Here is a 21147-nt window from a genome sequence, read left to right on the forward strand (position 1 = left end):
TAAAGTATTAAGCTGGTAGAACTTCTTCAGAAAACAATATGGATAGTCACATATGCTACAATCCTACAATTCAATTTCTAGGTATATATATCACAAAGCAATTCTCATATATTCTGGACTAGGAGACGGGTACAAACATGTTCATAATAGCAAAAAACTGGAAATAATACCAATACCACAGACATGATCGTGGGTACATATAATGCTGCTCAAACAGTTTGAGTGGAATGGAATAGCATGAAAATAACCAAACGCTATGTTTAACAACCTCTGTAAAACTTACAAAATAAGGTTGGGAGAACAATGAAAATATTTCAGAACATGATATGACTATAATTCCATTTTAAATAAAAGATGAATATAGGAAAACCAAACTGGGTAGCAAACATAAAGAAAAGCAAGGATTATCTCAAAAGTCAGCAAAGTGGAAAAAAAAAAAGTCAGCGAAGTGGTAACATCTATAGGGAAAAGAAAGTGATGCAGGGGCGCCTGGGTGGCTCAGTGGGTTAAAGCCTCTGCCTTCAGCTCAGGTCATGATCCCAGGGTCCTGGGATCGAGCCCCACATCAGGCTCTCTGCTCGGCGGGGAGCCTGCTTCCCTTCCTCTCTCTCTGGCTGCCTCTCTACCTACCTGTGATCTCTGTCTGTCAAATAAATAAATTAAAAAAAAAAAAGTTACAGAGGAAATCATGTGTCTACAGAATTTATTAAAAAAAAAAAAAAAGAAAGTGATGCAATCAGGAAGAAGCATACAGGACTCCTGCGTGTTGGCAATGCTCTTTATTTCATGCCACGGGTGGCAGGAGATATAGAAGTTTTGTTTCATCACTCTTTGTGGTGTGTGTGTGTGTGTGTGTGTTTATTTATATATTTGAATATATATATATATGAAAAATTACATATGTGTACATACATATATTGGATGTTCTATAAAAAATATAGATAAATTTTTACTGTAAGAGTACCTGGGCAGAAGTAGGCCTTTCTTGAGGATTTTCCTTCAAACACTTTTTAATTAACTTCTCAACCATGGGCCATGGGGCACAGCCATATTCTTTAACTGGATCTAAAACATTCAAAAACATATCATGCTACAACATTAGACAAAGCAGAACAATTACTTCATTTCCTTTTCAGTGTATGTGAGAGGTCCAGACCATGCAAAGGGAAACACTGATATCCATAATCCTGTATTTAGTTTGGATCTACTTATGTCACAAACTTAAAGTAATTTTGTTAACTTTATCTCTACTAATGACATCAAAAAAGACTACCTGATTTTTTATTATATAAAAAAGACACAAATACTGATTGAATAAAATAAGAGATTTTTCATTCCACACCTGCATTTCACATATACTTTGAAGGTACTCTTGCTCATACAATAATTAGACTTCTATGGAAGTACTTTTTATTTTAATATTTAAAGTTGGCAAGCATTTAATCCTCATACCCCACAGTAGGTTTGTGCATATTTCTTTTTTACAAGAGGTATGCCATTCTTCCAGATGGCATAAACTAGAGATCTGGGAACTGTCACTGGACAGCTAACCAGTGAAATTAGGGCAATGACCCAGATTGTGTTGAAAGTTTATCCAAATAATAATAAATTTCCTTTTGCCGGGAATCTTTTAAAGGTCCCTCCAAAGGAGGTAGGTAAAGCTATATCCCCTGTACTTGGCACATAGCATATACTCATAAATAAATATTTAAGTGAAAGTGAAAGCAGAAAATATGAGAAAAAATTTAAAAGAGTACTTTGTAGGGGGAACTGAAGTAACAGTCAAGGATGAACGACAATGTCTTAGAATTTCCTAAAAGCATGAGACAACCATTCAATATGAGATCTGATTTCATTAAACAATCATTTGCTAATTCTTATTAATATTTATTACTAAAAATAATTACTATACATAATTCAAGCTTCTAGTCCTGCATATAAATCATCTCCCTCCAAGAAAATGAACATACTCCAGGCTAATGAGCACATAGTTACTCTTCAGGAGCATAGAAGTCACTAAGCATGGGGCCCTAACAGCAATGTTATTTCTGAATATTCTTCTAAGTATAATACCAAATACATCAATGTTAATTTGGGATTTTTTTTAAAGCCCAAAACTGCTATCTTTCTCATATGATTTCCATTAATGTGTCACAGGATTTAAGAATATTCATGCACTAAACAAAAACTCATCAGTTGTGAAGTGAATTAAATATACAACTACAATTAAATAACTTGGAAATAAAGCTTCTTATAAAAAATAATCTTTATTGTAGATAAAACTTACCAGGTAATTTTCCTTGTATTGCCAATTCATCAAACTCATTTGGAAACTTCAAACCCTCTGCTATTCTACCTCCAGTTGTCAAAATGTCATAGAGTAGTAAACCAAATGAATAAACATCAGCTTGTTGGTTATAAATAACATTTCCTCTAGCAACTTCAGGTGCACGAAACCCTGAAAGTAAGCAGATGTATTAATAAATATGCCTAACACCAGGGCTCATATGCCCAAGGAGGCATATTCTTAGGTATATATGTTGATGAAGAGTCAAGGAGATGAGTTCTAAATCAAGCCATGTCCTTTCTGTAAGGAGATACGTAGATCAAGGCAATTAACAGCCTCATGCTGACATTTCACCCCAAAATCGCTCTTGAAAAATAGTAAGGATAAACATTCAATAATTATTAAGTAATGTTTCATATTTAAAGCAATTAAGCCTAATCGGGGGGGAAAAAAACCCCTACATCATTTTCCTCATTCCTAAAAAGAACTATTCCCAGGGAAGTGTTTCAAACAAAGGAGAGGCCAGGAGGGCAAGATTTCTAGACTTTACTCCAAGTCACTTTAACCTGACTGAAATTGAATGCCTTCATTATTTTCAGAACTTGTCTCTATTCCTTCTACCCAAATGGAAAAATGAAAATAAAACCACGACTAATGTAAAACAACACCTCAGGTGTTGGTTCATGACTAAAATTCTTTTAAAGGGAAATAAAACTTTTCATCTCACAATAGAGATAAATCACTTTTAAATTCTTCACAAAAAAAAAGAGTAATTTCAACATGATTCACAAGAGTAAAAATATCAGCAATCTAATGAAATCTAACTATCAGAGGAAATTGGTTAAATGATGTGCACTACGCATTAACTTAAAAATCATTTTTAAGATGACATGCTATAATGTAAACAAAAAGAAAATGTAGGATATAATTCTGCAAGGACAGAAAGTTATCAAGTGTTGTAAAAAAATCAACTGAGTTAATTTTTTTAGCTATGATAATTGTATTGTGATTATGAAAACAAACATTCTTATTCTTTTTTTTTTTTTGACAGAGAGAGAGGAAGAAAGAGAGAGAGAAAGAAGAAGCAGAGGGAGAGGGAGAAGCGGGCTCCCTGCTGAGCAGGGAGCCTGATGCAGGACTCAATCCCAGGACCCCAGGATCATGACCTGAGCTGAACACAGCTTAACCCACTGAGCCACAGGGCGCCCCCCAACATCCTTATTCTAAGGAAATATTTGTCTGTTTGTTTAGGCATGGCAACATAATATTTGTGATTTAATTTCAAAGTCTCAAATTCTTACACAAAGAAAGCCAAAGAAAGGACAGTGTGGCAAGGAGTTAATAATCTACATGAAGGGCACATGGGTGTATACAGTGCTATTCATTCAACTTTCCTAGAGACTTAAACATTTTAAAAATAAAAATTTTTCCAATTAATACATCTAAATGTAATAATGCTTATTTCCATGTGCTAAAATTATGGGTAGTTTTATTTTTTATTAATTATTTTAATTTTTTATACTTAGAAATTTTCTATAATGAACATATATGATTGTCAACATTTAAAAGCATAGCAAGGGGGCGGTGCCTGGGTGGCTCAGTGGGTTAAAGCCTCTGCCTTCAGCTCAGGTCATGATCCCAGGATCCTGGGATGGAGCCCTGCATCGGGCTCTCTGCTCAGCGGGGAGCCTGCTTCCCCCTCTCTCTCTCTGCCTGCCTCTCTGCCTACTTGTGATCTCTGTCTGTCAAATAAATAAATAAATAAATAAAATTTAAAAAAAATAGCCAGGGAAATAAACAAAGTATGAATTCATAGCCTTCAAGACGTCAATGGCTGAATTTGGAAAGTGTTCTGTTTGACCGAGCTTACAATCAGAAGATGAAGCGCAGCAGTCCTTCACCAGGCTGGAAGGACATGAAGAATCAGAAAGATGGGAGGTCAGATTTGAGCATGATAGTCCCTGTTGTACTGTTAATATTCTCCAGTTAACATGTTGCCACATTTGTTCATACTCTCTCTTTCTACACACACACACACACACACACTCTCACCATTTTCCCATATCCGTCTGTCAGTGTATTTGCCTGCCAATATATACAGAGATATATAATAGCCATTTTCTTAGAAAAAGAACATTTTCCTACATAGCCATAATATCACACTCACACCCTAAGCTAAAGAACTGTGTTGGCAATTAGGACAGCTCTTAAACAGATCCCTAATCAACTGTACATAATATAAACATATAACAACAGCTCCTAATTCAATTGCTGTAGGTTTTATAGATACTTTCTTAAGAAGTTCATTTGCTATGCAAAAAAATAACCCAGATGGGCAGATGAGGACTTTCCATTGTATGAGTAACATAATCTTTCCAAAAATGTTATGTGTTTTCCTAAGGCCACAAAGATAATGAAAGGCCAAGTCAAGAGTACTTACAAATAATGAGCTACTCACACATTAGCTAGTTCATCAACAATATTTATGATTACCTTTCTAGAATTTAAGAGGGATTTTGGAGGTTACTATCAATCTCATGCAATTTATTATTCATCCAGCACATTTTGGGGGTATCTATTAGAACAAGTTACTATTCAGAGATGATTAAACCATTCAGTATATTTTCTTTCCTTGGTAAATTTACTCTTAGAAACACCAGGATTTGGAATTGTGGGCTCTTAGAGCAGAAAAACCGAGGGTCACTTAGTCTAAATTTTCATCCAAGGCACATATCCTTTTACAACAGTTTTTATCCCTCTAGGCATCAATGCACAGATGTTAGAGCTATGCAGAAGGCTAGAATTTTTTCTCAGTGATTCGAGGGACACTAAGAAAGAAAATTGTGAGGCCATGGAAAGAAGTATTTACTTCAACATGGAAATGATTTTAACCTTCTTATCTTCTCCCTTTCAAAATAAATATCTTCATTGACACAATCCCCAGCGGGAGAACATAATCCTTATTTATATATTCCGGAGGTATCTCAACAATATAAGGCACTTCAAAGTGCTTTTGAAATTCATCCAATGAATTTCTAATGATTTTCTAATTTCTTGATCACACTAACAATTTCTTCTAATCTATGGAGCAGTAGATGCCTTTAGGAAAAAACTCCCCCAAATAGTAAACGCTAAATGATGATCTGCCTGTAATCCATCAAATGGGCTGGTCTGCATCAACTATGTTGTCACAGATTGCAATAAAATGACATTTAATCAACAAAGCATGCAGAATAACATGAGACATTTGTCCCCAATCCATACCTTTAAACACAAAAATGCAAACTATATTGTTGTAATTTGTTGCTCTGAAAAAGATAGAATATCCACTTGAAAATCATGAATTTTAAAAATACTGAGAAAACAGAAGACAGACTTTTAATAAATGATAATGGCGTGAGTTGTCTAAGAAAGAGAGGAGTAGCTGCACCACTCCGTCCACCTAATAAGCTTTTGATAAGCCAAAAGCTTGAACGTAAATATAAACGCGTGAGGGTACTAAAAACATACTCGTAACTATTTCATCCCCTAATACTGCAATGCAAAAGGCCTTCCCAATCATTCTCTGAAGGTGGGTGGTGAGCGCTGAAGGCTGAGAGCTGGGCAAGGCACACTGTCTCAGGAGAATTTAAAAATAATAAGCAACTGCTGGCACTGGCACAGATCACCCCCATCGTTCTTGTCCTTGGAGCAGCGCTGACAAAACATGTCAGGAAAATCAGACTCCAAAAGGTAAAAGAAACAAGTTGTCTACCTAAAAGATTCAAACTCTACAACAGCAAAATGCCATCAACAAGGTTGAAGAACAAACCCTACACTGGAAAATATTTGAATATGTAAGAGTCAACATGAACGAAAATCAGCTTTACAAATGAGAAGGAACAATGGACAAATGAATAAAGACACAAAAACGTACATAACATGGAAGGAAAAATATATGTCCTATATATTAAAGATTGCTTAGCCTCAAATAAAAAATAAGCAAATAAACACTTGGAAAATAAAAACATTAAGTTCTCACTTTTTGACTATTAATTTTGTGAAGAGTAAAAAGAATAACAAGCCCAGAATGGGAAATGGTTGCTCCAATTTGAATAGGGAGGGAATTTTAATTGACAAACCTTTTAAGAGGCAATTAGTGTTTCAAAATTCAAAATATGCACTCCCAGCAATACCATGCCTAAGAATTTAATGTTTAAAACATCAGTTTCATAAATGACAATTTTAATTTACAATTATGTTAATTAAACCACTGTCAATACATCAAAAAGTCAGAAAAAATTTAAATATACATCAAGATGTGGTTAAGTAAATTACTGTACATACTAGCAATAAAATACTACGTAACCGCTAAAACTGACGTTTGACATAGAAAGACTGCATGAAATATTAATTAGAAAAAGAAAACTAAAGCAGAATTTATAATACATCTATAAAAAACTTAAGCACTTCCAAATCTAGATATAGATATATCTCTATATTACCAGAATGTTAAGATTTACTGCTGCTAGTTTATTAGAAACACATATTTTGACCTGCGTAATAGGATTTGCTGTTTTACCTCACGCCCTTCTGTTTTGCAAATCAAATCTTACTGTAAAGTGAACTAAAATCATGAGCCTGAGCTGCCTCATCATGGAGACCTTCACCTCAAAAAGACCAAAATGATTGGGGGGAGGGGGACTTGGGGTGTTAAGACCTAAGCTGCCAACATGATGTTTGCCTGTCAGTCTAAATCATGAGAAGATCCTAAAAGCTCTTCTGCATGTACTTTGTCACTGAGGACTTTCCTGGAACTGAAAGTTCTTCCAAAATTTTCACCTTACATTTAATTAAACTTGTCACCACAGTAGTAAAAAGAATAAACTTTCAAGCTATTCAATGTCTTCACCATGGAATTTCATTTGGGATGAAAATGAACACTTTTCAGGGGCGCCTGGGTGGCTCAGTGGGTTAAAGCCTCTGCCCTGGGCTCCAGTCATGATCTCAGGGTCCTGGGATCGAGCCCCATGTCAGGCTCTCTGCTCAGTGGGGAGCCTGCTTACCCCCCCCCAACCGCCTGCCTCTCTTCCTACTTGTGATCTCTCTCTCTCTCTCTCTGACAAATAAATAAATAAAAATCTTTAAAAAATAAAAAAAAAGAAAATGAACGCTTTTCATATTACCTGCCATTGGGAAAGGTTAGAAATAGGAACATCTCTTACATCTTTACGAAGGGGCGATATCGCCACACGATCTATGATCTAATATTATGAATGACCGATTGTGTTCATGGACCCTATTGTCACACTGCAGGGATACCTGTTTAGCATCAATGGCCCTCAAAGATTAGAAATGTCAAGTACTAACTGAAATCCCAAGTGTATGTTTGTTCCATTAGGCTGTTCAAAAAAATCTTTTAGCATATGTCACTTCTTCCTCTAGCTAAGATGGAGTAACAGGGACTAGAGTTACCATCCTACATAAAACAATGAAATACCAGGCAAAATATATGAAACACTGGACACTAGGCACAGAACAGTGATCCCTGAGAGAGAGCAAGCCTACAACGCGAGTCCTCTGAGAGCTTCCAAACCCACAGCACAGGGAAGGGAAACAAAAACAGCCTGACGCCCTGTAAGTAGAAAGAGCAAAAAGTTCAGGAAAGCAAAGGCAGCTAGAATGTGCCTGGCATTGTGTCCAATTCTTTATACGAATCTCTCATTTAGCTTCCACAACAATCCCTGAAAAAGATACTGTTATTAGGTACTATTGTTGAACCAAGAAAAGAAGGTAGATAATTTCTCTGGCCCCAGCTAGTGAGCGGTAGACCGAGAATTCAAAACTAGACCATCTGACTTCACAGCCTATGTTTCACTGATTCCAGTCAGCCAAAAAGTTCACCAAGTCTTATCTGTCTCTGTATCTCCAGAATCCACTGTGATGCCTAGAATGTGCACCACTGAGCAAGATTCACATTTACTCACTCTATTAACTTTTTGATTCTATCACAGGCTAATACTTTTAAGATCTCAAGTAAATACTTATCGTCTTATTCAAAGTTTTTCTATAAGTAACACTTGCCTCCGCTGTGATACGGTACCAAAATTTGAGCTGCCCCTCTATTCACGCAGGCAAGGACACTAGTTCCATGATGTAGAGATGGGAAACTTTGGCTAGTGATTAAGAATATTTTGCAATGATTCCCCATCACTGAAAGATTCTATTATATGGCATGATTTAAAAAGCTCTTCATGAGCTAGAGAAGTGTGATTCTGGGCTGTGTATCAGAAATATCTGTGCGCTTCAAACACCGAAGATGTTCTTGATTCTTTTTCTACACCAGTGACTCCTGATCTTGAATGCACACTGGAATTACCTGGAGAAATTTAAATAACATCAATGTCTGGGCTCCATCCCAGACTTAACTAGAAGCAAAATCAGAATCCCTGGGGGTGAGGTCCCAAGACTCATATATTTGAAAGTTCCCCAGGGGCTTCTTACCCGTGAGATTGAGAGATTGAGGGTTCCACTCCATGCCTACTAAAATAGAATTATAAATTACATAACCCCCACTAGAGACATTTTTAAAGAGCTACATGCTATCTAATACACAGGCAGAATTAAAAGACACTTAGCCAATAATCCTCCATCCTCCATCTATCACCTAGACCATAAGAATTTCTTGCAGTTATTTGAATAAGACAAGTCCTATTATACCTTACTACCGTTGGCCTGGAATGTCTACTCTGGCTCTTTTATTTTCTTGTTTTCTCAAACTTCCAGATTATCCTTTAAGATATACTTCCAGAATCATCTCCTGTACGTAGGGAAGTCCTGGCAACTTACAACTCAGTTAATTACTTGATCCTTTGTGCTCTTATCACTATACCTTGAACTAGACCGCCTACTGAAACTGACAAAATGCTTTATGATTATTTGTTTATAGCCCTATTTCTCTTGGCAGGATATGTGCTTTCTGGAGGGCAAAATTTACATTTATTCATGCACATGCCCCAAATCCATCATGAGAGCAATTGCTAACATGGTTGAAGCAACAGCAGTACGCAAAGACCTGTTCTATGCTATTTATGTGGATGATTTCATTTCACCCTTAAAACAATCCCATGAGGTAGGTATTATTATTTCTCATCACAATTTACAGAAGTGAACACGGAGCCCCAGAAGGTAAATCCTGATGAACACCATGCAGCTATTAAATAGTAGCACCAGTCTGGTATTTGGCAAACATGCAATAAATTATTGCCAAATGCATGAATAAATGAATAAAGAAATTAACATAATTTTCCCTTGGAGAATTATCATAACAATTACAATGTCAAAATAATTGGGAAAATATGATTCATTGTCTAAAAACTAATTTTAGAAATAATTTCTCAGATGAGCCTGCATTTTAACAAATGCAATGAGTAAATAAGGAAAAGATCCACATATAAAAAGATGAGAAATTTATGGGCACCTGGGTGGCCTAGTCAGTTAAGCATCTGCCTTCGGCTCAGGTCATGATCTCAGGGTCTTGGGGCTCCCTGCTCAGGAGGGAATGTGCTTGGCCCTCTGCCCCTCCCCCCACTCATGCTCTCTCTTGTCCCTCTCTTTCAAATAAATAAATAAATTCTTTAAAAAAATGAGAAATTTATGTTAGGTCTGACTACACATCACATAGTACACAGAAACATGTATTTTCTTTCCTTTTTTACTTTGAGACAAATATCAGTAGAGCATGTTTCATAATCTCTCTCAGATTATACTGTATAACCACAGAATAATATTTTTAACCTAGCCAAAGACAACTGTATTTCTATGGATGTTGGCAGGGTTGAAGCCATCATTCAGCACCCACCTCAGTCAACAGTGCAACTGTCAGGGGACCCAGAACTGACTGTCATTCTCAACAGGATATGATACAAATATATCCATTTGACTGAGTTAAAGTTGAAGCTCTCCAAGTTATTTACAGTTGAAAGACTCTATCCCATATTTACCTTTCGAAATGTAAACAGACACTGCACCAGTCCTTGCCAACAGCTGCGTTGTTTCTGACTTGCATTCCACCTTTGATGCTACCTGGCAGGGGCTCTGCTCCCCTGTAGGTTAGATTTGCATCTTGCATGACCCTATAGGCACGTCTAATTGGCCCTAAGCTTTAATTTCCTTATCTGTAAACAGGAATAGTAATAAGACCTGTGTCAGACCATCATAAGGATTAAATGAGATAATCAACCCACACGAAAGTCTAAGCACAAGGCAGCACACTATGCCACAAAAGGTTTGCTCCCATTCCCATCTTCTCTCAGAAAACAGTAACAAACCTACTCTCAGATGCACACAACAGAGTGAATGCACCACAGTGAGGCCTACTATAAAACACACACACAGACACACACACACAAGTTTAACAAATGCATGGTCTTTTGTTTCTCTAGAAGTTTCCAAGTGAAAGATTCTAACATTAAGAGATCCCTTAAAAGGAAAAGACAGGAGAGGACTGAAATCGTATGAAAGGGGATGATTTTCTTCTCAAATGTAACTGATTTGGAGAAGAAGTTTGGTGTTGGTGGTTAGCAGTGCTGAAAGTTAACTGTTATTTAAAATTTGAGGCTGAGTTTAGGGCTGAGACAATCAGAAGTGCTTCAGCAATAATGAATACAGTAATGATAAAAGTTCCAGGATATAGTGAGAAAAAAATGCCTATAATGTATTAAGCGGCCTGGGGGAAAAGGGACAGAACAAATCAAGGCTTTGGGTTTTTCTGTCATGATCTTTCTTCATTGTGAATATTACCGCACATTGATCGAGCAGATTAAAAGGATCAGTAACAAGTATCTGATTTGGCATGAAGAATCAACTGGATATTGAACTTTAGGCAGGTTTTGACCAAAACCAGGAAGTCAGATACTTAAAAGGAAGGGCCATGATTCTGAACAGGGTTGAACTGAGCTGGCTGCTGGCTAGCCTAGCCCCCTGAGAGAGGTGGCCCAGAACACAGTCCCCTGAGACCAGACAGATCCACTGTCCCAGGAGGTGGACAAAGTCTCAGCAGTAGGATTTCTGCTCACCAACGCTGTGCCTAGGTTGGGGTGTGGAGGCCTCAGCTGAGTGGTCTGGCCCACCTTCGGTATCACCCAAGAGTCCTGAACAGATCTCCCAAGAGAAGACCCCTACCCTGTCCCCACACTTTCTAGGTGGGAGTGCAGGCAGCCTGTGGGATTCCATTCTAAGATTCTTCTTCCAAACCTGTACTTGACAATGTCTGCGGTTCATGGTCCCATCATTTTGCTTTGTTTATTTTGATTTTTTAGTAACTAAGATTGAATATTTAAGCCTCTTTAAGTACATGTTAGAGTTACATGTAATCGAGGAGAGAGATTTAGGATGTAAAGCCAAATAGCTGTGGATTCATTTCTCATTTAGATTGAGTTCTTTTATTGATCACTTACTGGACGGCTTCCTCCAAGTATAGAATCTTGCTGACCCTCAGCTTCCTTATTTCACAGATGAGAAAGTAAAAACTAACTTCCAGCCTTGGCATGAGGCTGAGATACCATGTGTCTAATACACCTGGCACTGAGCCCGATACACAGCTGGTGCCCAAGAGATAATCATTTTATTGCTATTAAACAACCCAGAGAGACTTGCAGCCAAAACATGTACTTTGAAAGGTTTCGGAGAGGGCACACTCTACTTCCAGCACATCGCTATGAAAAACAAAAGAAAAAATAAAACCACACATTGCAATCTGGGGCCATCTGCTTATCCAAGTTCATAAGTAGGGTAGGAGGCTGAAGGGGATGGTTAGAGAACAAACTCGGATCTTTTGCCTTCCCAGATATCCTCCACTGTCTTCTGTCTTAGGCAAGTGTTTTAATTGAGCTCCAGTCATCAAGACGATGTAACTTTATTTATGAATAACAAACTATACAAGATTTCTCTGAATATGGAGCTGTTCCTCTAAACATAAGTCAATTGCCCAATTTTCTATACCTGCCCTTGTCCTATGACTGTTTCTCACTAATCAGAACCTGAGATTCTGATGAACCTGAGACTAGCAGGAGACTAGGAGTTGAGAAAGGGAGAGAGGATCCTATAGAGTAGACAGTAATGTGAAAGAACATGTCTAAACATAAGACCACACAAACACAAGTACACAGGAAGTAGATTACCACTGGCAGAAAGTCAGTTAACAGTAGAAGTAGTAGGATTATTAGAATAGGCATGACAAATACGGGTTGCGGATGACCCTAAAAAGGAACATTAGACTCGAAGGTAAGAAAACAGTGTCTGTGATTTCTGGAGACCATAGATATAATGGTCTCCAGAATGGGTACGTTTCATTCACATAGCAACCATGACTCTTCTTGCTATATAGGGCCAAACAGAGAATCTATACTATTAAGTACTGAAGTATTAGTGACTTAGAAATTCTGAAGAAAGAAAACTGAAGTGCAGTGCTTAAAGGTTTTAACTTCTGTACCAATCTGTAGGAAGAAAGTATGCCTGTATCAAGAACAGTACAATGGAAAACTCTGGCCCCACATCTCTACCTGAAACTCTCGAAGCCAGAAGTATTTAGGAATTTATACTTTTTCATATTTAAGAAAGTTAATAATGAAGCACATAACATAATTACAGAAACTCTCAGTAGGATTGGGGCCATCACCCTATACCCAAATGTGCTGTATTGCTGCCATGAAACATACACATATTCACATGGAGTTTGAGAAAGAAAGATCATAATAAGCATCAAGTTAGTTCAGGTCAGATTTTGCCACCAAATCAGTTCTTTAAAAAAAAAAAGAAAAAGGGACACCTAGGTGGCTCAGTAGGTTAAGCATCTGCCTTCAGCTCAGGTCACGATCCTAGAGTCCTGGGATTGAGTCCCACTTCGGGCTCCTTGCTCAGCGGGGAGCCTGCTTCTCCCTCTGCCTGCAGCTCCCCCCTCCTCACTCTCTGTCAAATAAATAAATAAATAAAATCTTAAACAAAAAAAAAATCTTTGGGTTTTCAAAGTTCTTTGGATTTCAGAGTTATAAAAAAGGGTTTGTGAACCTGCATTTGGTTTGCCTCATTTTTAGGTAAGTGTAAACAATACCTAGTGTAAAAAATACCTAGTGTAAAACTTCTACTGTTCCTTCTCACCACCTCTAGAACATCTAAATATTTTAAAAATTCAACTTTTAAAAATATAATTTGTCATCGAACAGTCTCTATTTTTTATTTGTTCTTTCTCCCCCCTGGAAAACTACATCAGTAAATCTTTTTTGTTGTTGTTATTTCCCCTACAGACTACAGTGATTAAAATCACAACATAGGGGCGTCTGGGTAGCTCAGTCATTAGGTGTCTGCCTTCAGCCCCGATCGTGATCCAGTGTCCTGGGATAGAGCCCATCATCGGGCTGCCTGCTCAGTGAGGCACCTGCTTCTCCCTCTCCTACTCCCCCTGCTTGTGTTCCCTCTCTCTCTCTCTCTCTGTCAAATAAATAAATAAAATCTTTTTAAAAAAAAATAAATAAAATAAAATCACAACATAGTGGTCATGATATTCACACAAGAACTATCTGTTCAAACATGATAGGACACAGTGTTCTCTTGATTCTCCTGAACTTACAATGGAAGTCACTGGTTGTCCATCCTGAAGAAGGAATTACCAAGCCAACCTTCTCACATACCTGGTGTGCCCTCTGACGTCTTTATCCCCATCCTACAGCAGTACTGAGCAATTCCGTAGTCCGCAATCTTCGCAATGATGCCAGCATTGGGATACAGGGTGAAGAGCAGCACATTGTGGGGCTTTAAGTCACGGTATATAATCATGGCCGAGTGGAGGTATCTGCCAGAAAATGGACAGGTAGTGTCATCAAAATTTGATTATATTATTACAACTTCTGTCATGATTTCCTTAAATATCTATGTCCATTATGCAAAGCCTCAAAACTTCTGTGCTAAGTTTGATCTCTCCACAGAGATGAAGAGATATCATAGAAGGAAATGAAAACATATAAGCCAAATACTGTAAAGCAAGCTTGTGCTTTATTTTTTTTTAAGATTTTATTTATTTATTTATTTGAGATAGAGTGAAAGTAAGAGTGATTACAGAGGGAGAGGAGAAGCAGGGGGAGAGGGAGAAGCAGACTCCCAGATGAGCAGAGAGCCCGACAAGGAACTCCATGCCAGGCTCCTGGGATCATGACCTGAGCCAAAGGCAAATGCTAAACTGACCTACCTGAGTCACCTGGGCACCCCAAGGTTGTGCTTTTAAAACCAACCAACTGGGTGCCTGGGTGGCTCAGTTGGTTAAGTGACTGCTTTCAGCTCAGGTCATGATCCTGGAGTCTCATGATCAAGTCCCACATCAAGATCCCTACTCAGCAGGGAGTCTGCTTTTCCCCCAACCCTCTCTCCTCTCATGCTCTCTCCTTATCTCTCATTCTGCCAAATAAATAAATAAATAAATAAAATCTTAAAAAAAACCAACCAACAAACTAACAACAACAAAAAAAGGTCAATGTTGATAAGTGAGTAATTTAAACCTTAAGGCAAAACCAGTTCAAGCAAAGCACCAGTTTTTGGTGACTTTTCTTTTGTATACCTAAGAATTACATTAAAGGAATTCTGAATTCTCTCAAAGATCATCAACTATTTTAATTAGCATAAAATGTAAATATGTTAAATAAGAGTTGATCTTATTTTGATATAGCTCCATTTAATAGTCTTGATGTTCTTAAAACCATAGAGAAATTTATCTTAGCTTTTAAAATTCTCTCTATTCCATTTCCCTTCTGATATTTATTTTTCTCTGACTGATATGTTTCCTAAATTTGGGGAAAATATTTTCACCTTTTTCAATAATAACAAATCAACACACAAAAAAACTATCCAGCTATCAATACTGTACTCTGTTTGAAGATGTAACTTACTTTAAACCCAATTCTGTTATGAATCAAGGTTAACAAAAAACATTTTGGACTGAAAGTTGGAACGAGTAAAACAATGTCTTGGGAAAAATGATCTTGGATGATGTTAAAGTCACTCCCTTTAGAGACTGATCCAATCAAACATAAGCAGTAGAGTGCGACATTGAAGGCAAAGATTAAAAAGTAAAATAAAGTTTTAATCTTAGCCAGGTCTTCTCCATTTTGGGAACACAGCCAGAGAGCTACCACTGTGCTCCAACAACTAAAGTCACTCTATTACCCGCTTTCCGTACATATTCACAAAATCAGATTCTGCCCCTACCGCTCTGTCTTCCCTGCTCCATATATCAAATTTGCTATAACTCTCCATGTGATCTCACAGGTAAATTATGAGCTATCTTTAAAGGACAATTTTTTACAGAACTTAATGAGGTAAATTTAAATCCTTTGTTTTTGTGGCTTTTGGTTTGGGTTCACATCGCATCCCTAAATATTTACTCTCAGTAAATACCCAATACCCATTAAATACCTAATACCCATCACTGTTAGAGGAATTAGGTGCAGAGTGGCCGCAGTACTCTGAACCTTCCACCACATGACGGCCTACAGTGTAGGTATCATTTAATTGCATCAGCTGAAGCAGAACTTCCTTTCTTTTCCAGGATGTAGTCAGGACATTTGACGTTAGGCCTACTCATTCTGCTCTACATATTTTTGGCTGAAAAATAAGATAAATGTACTAATGAAGTTGACCTTAACAATAAGTAATGGACTAGAAAGAAAAATTTACCAAGGGCTTACTGAAAGGCCATTAGCTACCCTTGCCTTGCTGAGGAGAAAAGCTGGGAGATTAAGAAGAAAAAAGTTAAAGCCAAGTGATGCATAATTGAACAGCATCCAAATCCTTCCTAATGCATGCCTCTTTCAGAATATTTATAGAATATAGATTCTCTCACAATACTTCCCAAAGGTTAAAAAAATAGTTAAACTTAATTTGAAATAATGTCAGTGGGAGGGAAAGATTAACTGGGTTAGTTAAAATGTTCAATAATAGAATTTAATCTTAAAAAGTGCAGTTTTAATAGCTTCTAATAGACTAGCAAAATAGCTTTTGATATATTAACAAGTACAGATCTTGCCTTACTGAAAATAATTCACCCATAATTTATGCATTATGTGACAATGAGCATTGCCAAATATTTTATTAAAATAAACCGGTCTAAATTCTGTTAGTCATTCTTTAATTGTGATTTTCATCAGTGTTGCTAGGAAACCCCTTTCTTTATAATTAAAAGTAAACTTTATCTCACCCTAAGTCGAATTATTCTAAAAATAAGATGCATTCATTCATTTAACAAATATGTATTGGGCATCTAAGAGGGTCCGTCCCTAGGGGATATAAAATCTCTGCTTTTGAGGAGTCACACTCTAGAAGGAGAGAAATCTCTGCTTTTGAGGAGTCACACTCTAGAAGGAGAGACAGGTACTCAAACAAGGTTACAGAACTGTGGTGAGTCCCAAATGCTAGGGAGGTCAAAGGGAGAAAAACAGATGTAAAGATAGCAAAGCAGACTCTGCCACTAGACTGGAAATTTTCAACCTTGGTAAGTTAATATATATATAATCTCTGCCCTTTCTTCTTCAGCACCTACCACCATCTTGCATAGAGCCAACTCAAGGAAAATGTGCTAGAGAGGCCATCTACTGATGGTGCAGCTGAACTTGATCGTGGAGATGATATATGAGCAATTTCTACAGGAAAATGAATTCTGTAGGCAGACAAATCTGAAGAAAGAGAAGAATGACAATGCCAAGATAGACATGGATGCCAATGAAAAGTCAAGACCTTCAGCATGATGAGAATGGCGAGTGAGGGCAGTGGAAAGGCAGGGGGAAGGAGAGAAAGGCAAGAGGCATACACAGAGTTTTGATGCTACTCCAAGGAGTCTGGATGTATTTCACAGATAACTTGGAACTACCAGGGAATTTCAAGCATAATTAGATTTTTATTTTCGGAGAAATATTTTGATAATTCCCTAGAGGTACTGGACCAAGGCAGCAACAGTAGCATAAAAATAAATCGATGAAAAAGAGAACGTGAAATAGTCAAAGACCTGGTGGCCAAATGGAAGGAGAGGGATAACCTTGATGGGACTACAGGGTTTTTCATCAGCAAGCGGGAGATACAAGGAAAAGAGGAGATTCATGGTAGGAGAGAGCTGCAGAGAAAGGAAACTCAATTTTGTAAATAATGAAACATAGAACCTTATGGGAAACACAGGTGACCATATCAGGTAATTGAGAATTATGACTAAGAGCTCCAGGGAGAGGACTGAATTAGAAAGGAAACCTAATAATTGTAGGCAATACTGTAAAAGAATATGTAATGTGAAAAAAGTTCTTATATATGCCTCTAAGTAGCTCTATCATTTAAGGGACTCCAGAGGAGTATGATTACATTATCTCCTTGTACCTCTGTAGTTATAGTTTTATGCTGAAATATATTTGAGGAGACAACCCCTCATTTGGAGTTGTTAAAAAAATATACTTAGTGCTGATAGAAGACTGAAAGCTGAAATCTATTGGCCTCTTGTGGCCCAAGATCCTGAAAGCTGTCCTGACATTATGCTGAGAAGAAATCAGGCAAATTAAAGGAAAGTATGCTGAGGTTTAATTTACTTCATTGGAAACTGCTGGATTTGTTATTTAAAGTGGTTGGCATTATGGAGGACATGTATTGCATGGAGCACTGGGTGTGGTGCATAAACAATGAATTCTAGAACACTGAAAAGAAATTTAAAAAATAAATAAAAATTTTTAAAACGTAAAGCAAGGTCTCAAAGAACCAGAGTAAGTTATCTTAGAGACAGGGTCTTTCGAACAGTTGTGAATGAAAATGAGAAAGTCTTCATTTTCCAAATAAACATTTTGGGAATTATACGGGAGAACCAGCGAAAAATTAGGATCTGGATTTCGTTAAATTAAGGAAAGCAGTTGACCCATCTCCGAAACACATGAGACATTGCTGCACGTTATCTAGATTAATTTAATACACGGTTCCCCCTGGTGTTCAAAAGCAGATATACCCAGCCAAATCCAACCCTCCACAATAATGTCTCATTAATAATCTCTATGTTCTTCAGTAGTTCCTGGATCCATTCTCTATAACTATCAAGTTATACCTTCTTGGTTTGGTTTTATTTGTTTATGAGTAGTGTTTATTTGTTTTCCTTACCATCCATTCCATTTACATTTCTGGAGACAGCCTGAGAAGAATCGAAGCAGTATTTCAGAAGGGAATGAAGGGAAAGAAATTTGCATCCACTGTGTGGCTACATGGACCAGGTACTGCTGTCCTTCCTCCCTCTCTCCCTCGATCCCTATTCTCTCTCTCCCTACTCTCTCTACCGCCAGCAGATATCTACTGAGGGCCGACTGTCCCATGTGCTACAGATAGGAAAGTGAACAAGTTGGCAAGTCCCTATCATGACCCTTAGATTCTAATGGCAAAGAGAGACAATGAAATGTTTTAAATGAAAACATAAAGAATACAGGTAGTGATAAGTGCTATAGACGCCAGAGAGCCATAAGGTAGGCAGGGACATCCTCTCTGAGAGGAAACCTGCAAGAAATGAGAAGTGAGCCAAGAAAATATCTGGGGCTCAGACACTCTTGGTCAAGAGAGGAGCTGATATAAAACCCCGGGTATATTTGAGAAACCTCAGAGGAGCAAGTGGCTGAGCACAGTGATTAGAGAGTGAGACAGCAGATAACGCGATAAACACTCGATCCATCCACCATGGCCACCGTGTGAAGAGTGTGAAGAGTGTGGGGCAGAGATGAAAGCGAAGAGGACCCGTTAGGCAAGGAGCCATGACAGTGGCTCAGACACCCTGGGTAGGGAGAGAGACTGTGTGAAGTAGCTGCCTTAAGATATGTTTTGATGGCAGAGCTGAAAGTATTTGCTGAAGGATTAGGTGCGGGATGTGGGAGGAAGGAAGGAACGAAAGATGACTCCAAGGTGAAATATGTGCGTGACCAGAGATGGAGCCAGTGGAGGAGGAGGAAATCTAGACTTTAATCTGGGATAACTTCAATTATTACAGAAGTCCTTGAAATATGACATATTAAGTATTGGTCACAGTTTATAGACTCTAACAAAAAGAGTTTCAGAGGTATAAAACCATCATTACTAAGTATGTGGAGCAGTGATTTCTCCCAGTCCCTTTGTGTCCAAAGACCGTGGCCTTCGCACTCTCTTGTGCCTCCTGGTACCGGCTGGCTGCATGCTTGGGTGTGCCTCCAATAGTCAAATCACTCTAGTCCCCTTCAGAAATATACACCAATCTTTCCTTAGAATTATCCATGGGAACTGACACTTTCCCTGACACTTTGAAACTTCACCTACATTTTTTTTTAGGGGAAGCAGACCACTACTGGGTTAACATCATGAGCTCCAGAGCAGGACTCCTGGGTCCCAACTCTCCTTTCACTATCTAGGAGGTTCTGCATGGCCCTCCTACTCTTATTTTATGAAATTACAAAATATGATCAGGGAAATGGTAGTCTTTCCCTCAAGTTGTTTGCGAAATGTTACTGGGGCATAATGTTACTGGAAAGTGCTGCTCTCCAAGCACGAGAGTAAGCTTGGGCTCACTCTTGTCACACACAGAGTAGAAAACCACATGACCGAATTAATTACCTCAGGCCATCAGCCACATGTAGCGCAATCCTGTGCTGCAGGGTTCTGGTAAGACTTCCTTTGTCCTGCTGAAGCAAGCGGTCCAGAGAACCCTTGGAGGCCAACTCCATCACCAACATGCGAGGACGAATCCCAGCCGCCAGCAAAGATATTAAGCTGGGGTGGTGGAGGTGGCAAAGGACCACCAGCTCCTGCGAAAGGGAAAAACATTTACCCATACTACAGCCCCCGTGTCTCCTTCCTTGTCTCGACACCTTGAGTGTGGTTTTTCTCTGGGAAACTGGATAGACAGCAAGTGTTCCATTTCTTTTGGGGTTTTTTTTGCATTTTCCACATATTCAGGAATAAGCGTCTTTTTAAAAAAAAATGTGTATTGAGCGAATATGTTAAGTTCTCTCTTTCCTTTGGCTCTGTTTTTCAGAAGATTTAATGCATGGATAGTCCACACTACCAGGTCCTGTCAGTCTTATCTAATGAATCCCAGTTATCACAGAGTCGCCCTCACCCCAGGACTCAGAGCAGCCAGTACTCATCCACTGCCCCTAGCATGTGAGGTACAACCTGCCATCATTAGTGGTTTCCTGACTTCACAAGTTTACTGAGAGTGTCCAAGCCCACAGGGGTATATGGTATCACTCCTCCTGAAAACCCTCTAATAACTTCCTATTACTTTCGGATCAAAACCCCTTGTACTTACACCGCCTTCATGGCCAGATCTGACCTGCCCCCAGCCCATCTCTCAAACCCTCTGTCCTCTGTCCTCTATGCTTCCTGCGTCATTCTTCACCACACTGGTGTCCATTCAGCTCTCCGCACGTGCCCAGCACCTCCATTCCAGCCGCAAGGCCTTTGCCCATGCTGATCCCGCTGCTCTGAAACCCCTTCACCCTCCACACGGCCGAAGGCTTCTCATCATTCTGACCTTCACCCACGTATTCTTCCTGCCTCAGAGTGGCCTGCCTGGAGCCACCCTCACTGAAGCAATCCCAGCTGCAACAATATCTCCCTAAGGAGTGAGAGATCCCATTTAAACTTGAACAGAGAGTTCTCCATTTCGACGATGTAATCCCCTTCCTAGCCCACATCCTGTGAGACTTCACAATCCCCTTTACGATACTGTGGTCTGTGAATTCCACACACACAGTACTCTGTATATTTCACTTTACCCCGAAACCCTAATTTAGCTGAAATTTATAGTTCATGGGATAGTAAGTTGATTCATGTTTTAAACTGTGATTTCTGCAGAA

At 38.5% G+C, this 21147-nt stretch overlaps 1 protein-coding gene across 1 annotated transcript in view; it reads right to left on the reverse strand.

Moving 5' to 3' along the window:
• Nucleotides 1–21147, reverse strand: part of LOC111161332 (leucine rich repeat kinase 2) — a 130871-nt gene that overhangs the window by 15391 nt on the left and 94333 nt on the right. Inside the window, exons 40-43 of the mRNA XM_022524930.1 lie at nucleotides 19901–20091; nucleotides 13954–14114; nucleotides 2288–2458; nucleotides 965–1065 (exon numbers count right to left, since the gene is read on the reverse strand). Of these exons, the coding sequence (XP_022380638.1) occupies nucleotides 965–1065; nucleotides 2288–2458; nucleotides 13954–14114; nucleotides 19901–20091 (624 nt within the window). The remainder of the gene's footprint in view (nucleotides 1–964; nucleotides 1066–2287; nucleotides 2459–13953; nucleotides 14115–19900; nucleotides 20092–21147) is intronic.

The sequence above is a fragment of the Enhydra lutris genome, unplaced genomic scaffold (genome assembly GCF_002288905.1).
Source record: "Enhydra lutris kenyoni isolate GAN:26980312 unplaced genomic scaffold, ASM228890v2 scaffoldscaffold84, whole genome shotgun sequence".
NCBI classification, from domain to species: domain Eukaryota; kingdom Metazoa; phylum Chordata; class Mammalia; order Carnivora; family Mustelidae; genus Enhydra; species Enhydra lutris.